General features: G+C 42.2%; 1 protein-coding gene across 1 annotated transcript; it reads right to left on the reverse strand.

The window, feature by feature from the left end:
- Positions 1 to 2,591: 2,591 nt before the first annotated feature.
- LOC122066061 lies at positions 2,592 to 8,239 on the reverse strand. The gene is made up of 4 exons (XM_042629887.1): positions 6,856 to 8,239; positions 5,303 to 5,613; positions 2,767 to 2,835; positions 2,592 to 2,666 (listed from the first exon to the last, which is right to left on the reverse strand). The coding sequence occupies exons 1-4, from the start codon at positions 8,237 to 8,239 to the stop codon at positions 2,592 to 2,594; spliced, it is 1,839 nt and encodes a 612-aa protein (XP_042485821.1).
- Between the last annotated feature and the right edge of the window lie 292 nt (positions 8,240 to 8,531).

Genomic DNA, 8,531 nt, shown 5'->3' on the forward strand with positions numbered 1-8,531 from the left:
TAACCCCTGGGCACATCTTATTCGCCGATGATATTTTTATCTTCTCGAATGCTTCATCCAGGTATGTGGCTAACCTTAAAAATTTTCTTATGAAATATCAGGAGTTCTCTGGTCAACACATCAGCTTCGAGAAAAGCAAGCTCTTCCTAGGGAAAATTTCTCCAGCTCGTAAGCAAGCCATCGCTGAGACTTTGGGCATCCCCATCTGCAGCTTTCCAACTCGATACCTCGGTGTTGAGATATTCAAGGGAAGAATCACAAAGGAGGCATTGCTGCCTGTGTTGGATAAAGTAAAGGGGCACCTTGCTGGATGGAAAGGTAAACTTCTGTCAATGGCGGGCAGGGTGGAGTTGGTTAGATCAGTCATCTCCGGTATTCCTAATCATAATTTTGCGATCTATTGGTGGCCCTCTGCTCTCCTTGTAACCATGGAAAGATGGATGAAGAACTTCATCTGGGCAGGGGAAGTGGATACCTCAAAACCAATTACAGTGAAGTGGGAGTCTGTTTGCAAACCGAAGGAAGAAGGGGGTTTAGGTATCAGAAGACTCAGAGACACGAACATGGCAATGCTGTGTAAATTGGTATGGAGAATAAAGCATGAGAAATCTGCTGCCAATTCCTTTCTTAGAGCCAGATTTGTGAAAAAAGATGGGTCATTTAATAGAGGTTGTCGGCCGTCGTCTATTGCTCTGGGCATCAGAAAGGTGTGGAAGACTGTGGAGGCAAACGAACGTTGGATTATTGGGAGAGGCGATCTAGCAAATTTCTGGAAAGACAAATGGTGGGGCCCTAGGTCTATTCTTGAGGAGATTCAGACTCCTGACCTCCCTCCCCTCCCTTGCAACGCTAAGGTTTGTGATTTCATCAGGAATGGAGAATGGTCACTTCCAGAGGTCCGCTCTCACTCTCTCAGACAAATTTTCCTTGCAATTAAAGAGGTGAAGATTCCCAGTGCCCAATTTGAGGACTTATGTATATGGCAGCTATCTCCTCTTGGTTCTTTTACTACATCGTCAGCGTGGGAGGATATTAGAAGAGTTGCTCCGGCAGTGCATTGGAACTCTTTGGTTTGGCACAATAACCTCCCTCCAAGAATTGCTACCTTTGGATGGCGACTAGCTCATGAGAGACTCCCAACGGACGAGCTTATAAGAAAAAAAGGAATTTTCCTAGTCTCTCGATGTAGCCTCTGTGAGCAGTACGAAGAAAGTATGGAGCATATTTTCCTTCACTGTCCTTTCTCCAGAGATATTTGGGAGAAGTTCACCTCTTGTTTCGCAATTCGATGGTCTGAACATGAGTCAATTGATAGCTTATTTCAGTGGTGGAAGAGGAAATCAAGATCGATCAATTTAAAAAACTCTTGGATGATAGGGTTTACCATCATTGCTTCTCAAATCTGGAGGGAAAGAAATATCAGACGGTATGAAGGAAAAGAGAGGAATGGGATCTACTCATTTCAATACATCTGCTAGGATCTTGCTCTATATGCAGGGACTTCTAAGGGTGAAGTGAAATCAATTGCTGATATTATGTGTTGTAGAAAACTGGGGCTGAAGATTGATAACCCAAAGATTGTGCCGCCGCTGGAAGTTCATTGGTGTAAGCCACTGGATCAGTGGATCAAAATTAATTTTGATGGCAGTTCATTGGGAAACCCGGGTCACGCAGGAGCAGGGGGAATTTTTCATGACAGTAATGGTCAGGTTTGTAAGGCTTTCAGTACTTTTTTGGGTGTTAAAAAAATATATGAAGCTGAATTTAGTGCTGTCATGGAAGCAATATTGGTTGCTATGAATATGAACGCAAGGGGCTTGTGAATCGAGTCTGACTCCGCAGCTGTAGTGGCTGCAACTCAGAAGATGCATATCCCTTGGTTTGTTTTACAAAAATGGCGGTTTGCTCTCCCATTCCTTCAGTCCATTACATGGAAGATCACCCACTGCTTCCGTGAGGCGAACACTGTGGCAGATTTTTTGGCAAAGAAGGCAGCAAAATCGGGAGCCTCTGACTACTCCACCACTTTTCCCAGTCATGTATTAGATGATTTAGAAAATGATGCCTTGGGTAGGCATAGTTTTCGCTTCTGCTAGGCTCTCGGTTGTACACTCTGCTGATGGCTATGCTGAAGGTGGAGTTTGCAAGTGGCTGTAGTGGTTGCGAGCCTGCTTGAATTTCTTTCTTCTTTGGATGTATTTTTCCCTTTATTCCCTTCAATAAAATCATCCTTTAGCAAAAAAAAAAAAGTCACTTCCCATTACCCACGTGTACGTAGTTGATCTAGACCATTGTAGGTATCAAAGGAGGAGAGAGGTTGAAGGTTGGGGTGACATGGTTAGTTGCTTTAGTGTTAGGAAACCATATGTAGAGTTGTGTAGAGGACATGTGGGAATATGGGGTAGGGGAGGGAGAAGTGTAGATGGTTGAAATCATAGACCAATGATGAGAAGTATCAGCAAATTGGCTAATTTGGGTAAGTTGGGCCTGATACTGATCAATCTCACCCAAGTCTAAAGGGCAAATCCTTTTTTCCTAAGAAGATGAATTTATTACAAGAATAGAGGCAAAAAATAAATAAATAAATGCAGTCACAAAACAAACCAAAAAACCATAGAAAGAGCTCCCACCTTCAGCATGGCATCAGCGGGAAGTCCAACAGCATACTAAAGGGCAAACGCAAACCCTTACCCCAGCACAAGGTTCACTTTATCCACCTGGTAGGAATTAGGCAGTCACCTTGATGTTCATTTCTAGGTGACTCACCCAGGGAACCTTTTTTGTCTTATATTTCATTTTGAAACTTATAGGATAGATGTTGTAGAAAATGAGAACCTAAACAAGATACAAAAAAGAATGGAATATTCAAATAAACGATCATACAATCGCACACAAGGATTTATATGATTCGACTATAATTCCTAAGTTCACATTTTTTTCTCTATTTTGCTTATGCTCAATGTTAGATCCACACAACACAGAGATTTAACAAGGTTCACACACTGGTGTGGTGTGCAACGTCCTCGGGCAAAGAAGAAAATGTTTCACTATGTATAAGAGATATTACACCCAAACAGCGGCTAGAAAACTCGTCCTGAAACCCTAGCTCGAAAAACCCCCAAATTACAATGACTTGCTCAACAAGACGATAGAACATTATATATTTCAAGTCGCGGGTCGATCCATCGGGTTGCGGTCGATCAGCCCAACGCTTTTGCCTCCATCACAGATCTCAGAAAACTTCCTATTCAGGTCGCCACCAAAATGTGTCGGAGCGGGTCATTCTTCAAAACGGGTTAAGAATTCGAGACAAAATTTAGCATTCAACAATGAGATACTATTAAGAATGAATAAAAGAATTACAATGATACAAAACAAGGGCTAGATAAAATGCCCACCGACCTAGCCACAACCAGTCTCCCAATCACATTTCCTACGTTCACTATGATCATAATGAGATTTGCTTCACTATCAATTTCAAGAAACAACCCCGGTCGAACTTGCCCCACTGGAGCTTGGAGTCTGCAGGCAGTGCAGTGGAGAAATTCAGGTGGAAACATTTCTTTAGCCCCCTCCGAAATGCAGGTAGGGTAGAGCTTGACAGAGGGTTCAAGAATAAGGTAGGGTCTTGCCTTTAAGATTCAGATAAAAAAAGGGTCCAAAACCTTTGGATAATAGAGTTACAGTCGCCTCATCTTTCCACCTCTCAGATTCATAACAGAGAAAAGACCCAAGCTACAAATATATGGCAAAAACATGCACATGTAATTTACCGAAATACCCAAATGCGAGCAATGGAATACTAGACATCATACCCCCAACATGTAAGCTATTCTATTTACCACATGGTAAGGAAATAAGACCTAACGATAGAAAGAAAGTTCATACTTTTTTTTTTGCTTTTTTTTCGCTAAAAAGTCATGTATATTAAATGGAAAAAAGAAGAAAAAAGAAATATAGTACATCAGATGAGGGAGGGAGAAATACCCAACACTCACAATAAGAAAAGAGGGAGAAGCAGAAATTCCACCTTCGGCATTGCCATCAGCAGAATTACGCAACTACCCAACTCCACCAAAAACAAAAAATCTGGAAAAAGAAGAAATTCCTAGGTGAATCTGAACCTAGGCTGACCCGATGCATCCATGTCTAATTCCATCTGTTCCAGAGTTGGCCAAATTGAAATCGGCTCTGACACTTCAAAACGAGCAGCTGACTTTGACAAAAAATCCGCCACTGAATTTGCTTCCCTATAGCAATGAGTTATTTTCCATTCCACATCCTCCAAATAAGAAATACAATTTATCCATCTTTGCCGAGCTATCCATGGACTTTGTCTCTTCTGAAAAATAGTCACAACTGCAACTGAATCACATTCTATCCAGAGCCGTTTCACATTGTGCTGCTTAGCTAATTCAATCCCTATCATAAGCACTAGAAATTCAGCCTCAAAATTTGTGCGAGTTCCTAGAAATTTTCTGAAGTTTGCCACTACCTCTGCCTTTTCATTGCGAAGGATTCCCCCTACTCCAGACTTCCCTTGACTACCAATAGAGCAACCATCCGAATTGATTTTTACCCAACCTGGATTAGGAGGGCACCAGAAAATATTGAAGATTTCCCGAGGCCTTCTCCGCACCCCTGAAATACCCAAGCTTCTTGCAGTGACAAGATCCGAAATTGAGATGGCTGCCCCTGAATGAACGCGCTCTTGGCAGCTAATTTCGCTCTTCACTTGGCCAAAACAATGCTCTTTTGATTTTGAGGTTCCTTCGAATTTTCTTCCATTCCTCTCCAACCAAGTAAAGTACGGGATTAAAACAAAACCCTTTAGCCACACCCCTTTGAAGATGGTCTTCTTGGCCTGATCTTTCCACCAAGCTATCAATCTTTCAACTCCTTCAAATCCAGGCCACCTAAACCCAAAACAACAACAAAATTTCTGCCACATGAAAGCTGCAAAAGAGCATTCATACATGGTATGATTTATAGACTCTTCTGCTATGCCACAGAGAGTGCACTGAGATGGCAATGGAACCCCTCTCTTTTTCACATTATCATCAGTAGCTAGCTTGTTTTTCAACATTCTCCATCCAAAAACCGATTGGCGAGGCTGAAGATGAGAATTCCAAATCAATGAATACCACCCCACCTTTGGCGATTCCCGTCTTACTTTTTCCCAAGCCGATTTTATTGTAAAAACTCCAGATGAATTTAATTCCCAATGACAAATATCATCTAGATCTGAAATTATGATATCCTTGGCCTGATCAAAGATATTTTGAAAAAATTCAGAACTCACCTGGGGAAAATTCCACTCATCTTGGCAAATGAAATCGGAAACCTTTGCCTGCATCGAATCAAAGATATCTAACTGCAAACCATACAACTCCTCAATAGGCTTCTTTCCCAGCCAGCTATCTTTCCAAAAATTTATCCTCTGACCATTCCCAACAGTCCATTGCTCATGAGACTGTACCCACCGCCACACCTTTTTAAGACCAGGCCATATCGAAGAGGAAAGGTAGGTAGTTTTCAGCGAACCATCAATCTTCAGAAAACGGGCACGAAAGAAAACACTCATTAGAGAATTTCCATGTTTGATTTGCCATGCTAATTTGCACAGGCATGCAAAATTAACGTCTCGCAACCTCCTAATGCCAAGACCGCCTTCCCTGGTAGGTTTACATACCTCATCCCACTTCACTACTATCTTCTTCCCTGTCTCCATGTCACCAGACCATATGAAGTTTCGCATCCACTTTTCTACTAATTTTATTGAGCTTCCTGGCCACCAATAAATCCCGAAATTATGAATTGGGATGCTTGAAATCACTGATTTAACCAGCTCCACCCTACCAGCCATGGAGAGAAGCCGACCCTTCCATCCCGATAACCTCTTCTTGATTTTATCCATCAGCGGTAACATGTGGTCCCGTTTAACTCTCCCCTTGGAGAGCTCCACACCTAAATATTTAGTAGGCTGCCTTGCAGATTGGATTCCCATAAAATTACTTATAAAATGTTTCCTGTGAGGGGCAACCTTTCCAAAGAACAAACTACTTTTTTCTAGATTAAATATTTGGCCAGAGAATGCCTGATATTTATCAAGAAAGGCCTTAATATTTTTGACAAACTGAGCAGATGCATTAATGAAAATGAAAATGTCATCAGCAAACAATAAATGGGAGGGAGTTAACACACCTCGAGGCCCAGGAAGAGATTTTATCAAACCATTCTGTACCATGCTTCTAAGACCTCTACAGAGAACCTCTTCTGCCAGAATAAATAAAAAGGGAGACAAAGGATCTCCTTGTCGGAGACCTCTACCAACCCCAAAGAACCCCACCGGGCCACCGTTCACCAAAATTGATACTCTGGAGGATAGAAGAAGGTTGTGAATCCAAGAAATCCACCTAGAGGAGAACCCAAATTTGCACAGAACTGCAAAGAGGAATTCCCAAGCTAGAGAGTCATACGCCTTTTGAACATCGAGCTTCAGCCCCATTCCACCACCCCTAACTGAAGAATGCATCAAATTTGACAGTTCTGAGGCGAGGCTGATATTTGCTGAAATTATTTTACCTTGCTGGAAAGCGCCTTGCTCTTCCGAAATCAATTTAGGCAAAACAACAAGTAATCTTGAAGATAGAATTTTTGATATCACTTTGCAATAAAAATTCCCCATACATATAGGTCGAAACCTATCTAGAGAGGCCGCCCCCTCAACTTTGGGGATCAAGGAAATAAAGCAATTATTTATTCCTTTAGGAAGCCGCCCTTCCTCAAAGAATTTTTTCACTGCCCTGCAAAAATCACCCTCAACAATAGCCCAACATCGCCTGAAGAAACTACCTGGGAACCCATCAGGACCTGGAGAGCTTACAGGATCTAAATCCCAAACAGCTTGTTTTATTTCGTCCCCACTCGGGACAATCTCCAATCCTGCCACGTCCTCCTCCTCCAACACTCTGGGAATATTATCAAGAAGGTCATTATGAACCGTGATTGCATCAGCCTCATGAAATTTCTCAAAAAAATCAGAGACATAAGACGATATTCCCTGTTGGTCTGAAACCCAAGTTCCATCTTCCTTTTTTAGGGAGGTGATCTGATTTTTCAACCTCCTAAGCTTCACGGAGAGATGAAAAATTTTCGAGTTACAATCTCCATTTTTCATCCATCTCAGTTTAGCTTTTTCAGCCCACAACTTCTCGTACATTTGGTTGGCCTTCAATAATACTGTTTTTGCATCTGCCTCTCTGTTAAATAATTCATCAGTCATCCCAGCCACCTCTATCATGTCTTGAACCTTCTTTAATTCCAGCTTTGCTTTATCGACCTCGTCATTCAGGTTAGGAAAGTTAGCCCTCGCCCAAACCTTTAAATTCTCCTTGACCTGCTTTAATTTTTGTGCCAGAACGAAAATTGGATTACCTCCTATCGAAGTTTTCCAAGCTTCCTCAACCACGGAGATAAATTGATCATTTTCCATCCAAAAGCTATGGAATCTAAAGGGGATATTTGTAGGTCTTTGAACATCATCAGAGACAACAATTAGAGGGGCATGATCTGATACCGAAGACAACAAAACACGCTGCTTCACATTTCTAAACACATCTATCCACTTCCCATTACAAAAACTCCGATCTAACACTGCAACTGCATGACCCCTTCGACGATTGTTAGTCCAAGTGAATTTCTTTCCCTGAGAAGGGATAGAAAGCAATTCACACGCATCAACCATTGCCTGGAATTCAGCAGCTGATCCAAGATTAAACTTACCAGGACCTCTTTTCTCATGCGAGAGCAGGGTTGCATTGAAATCCCCCATCACAGACCACGGAACCAAAGCGGATATCGACAACTCCAAATCTAACCACAATTGCCTACGCATAATTTTAAAAGAACTTGCATGTACAAAAGAAATACCCACTTTACTACCTGGCCAATCAAAGATGACTGATATATGTTGATCAGACATACCTGCAACGAATGGTCTCGAAACCCCCAACTTCCATATAATCCATAAATTTGGGACTTTTTCATCCCGAAAATTATGAATGAAATCCACAGCATACCCCAGCCGACTAAAGAAAATACCAGGAAATTTACATACCTGAACCATGGGTTCAGCCAAGCATAGCACATCCGGGGCATGCTCCTTCACCAGTTGACGTAAAGCGCACAACCCTGCTGCCTTCCTAACACCCCGAATGTTCCAATACAGAATCTTCATGAATTACTTCTTAGAGAATTGATTTTTATCAGACTTTTTCGCCTGACTAACTGTTTTCTTTCTTTGCTTTCCACCCACAAGCATGCCTCCAGCCTCCTTCTCCCGAGCCACTGCCACCGTATCCATTCTCATGATTTCTGAATGCACAATAGAGACTGTTCCCCTTGAACATTCCACCCTGGGCAAAGAAGAAACCACGTGATCCTCACCAGGGTCTTCAACAACTGGCTGCATAGCACTGGCCATGGCAACACCACGTCCAGGTCCTTGACCCCCACCGAGCCTTCTATAA

Source organism: Macadamia integrifolia, unplaced genomic scaffold (assembly GCF_013358625.1).
Source record: "Macadamia integrifolia cultivar HAES 741 unplaced genomic scaffold, SCU_Mint_v3 scaffold2210, whole genome shotgun sequence".
NCBI lineage: Eukaryota > Viridiplantae > Streptophyta > Magnoliopsida > Proteales > Proteaceae > Macadamia > Macadamia integrifolia.

Bases quoted from the DNA above. Each gene is read 5' to 3' on its own strand.
- LOC122066061 (XM_042629887.1), bottom strand. From the start codon at position 8,239: ATGAAGATTCTGTATTGGAACATTCGGGGTGTTAGGAAGGCAGCAGGG. The intron at 2,836-5,302 runs GTGAGTTCTGAA...TATCTTGTTTAG, and splicing joins ATGAGTGGAATTTTCCCCAG to GTTCTCATTTTCTACAACAT. The intron at 2,667-2,766 runs GTGAGTCACCTA...TTTGCCCTTTAG, and splicing joins AGACAAAAAAGGTTCCCTGG to TATGCTGTTGGACTTCCCGC.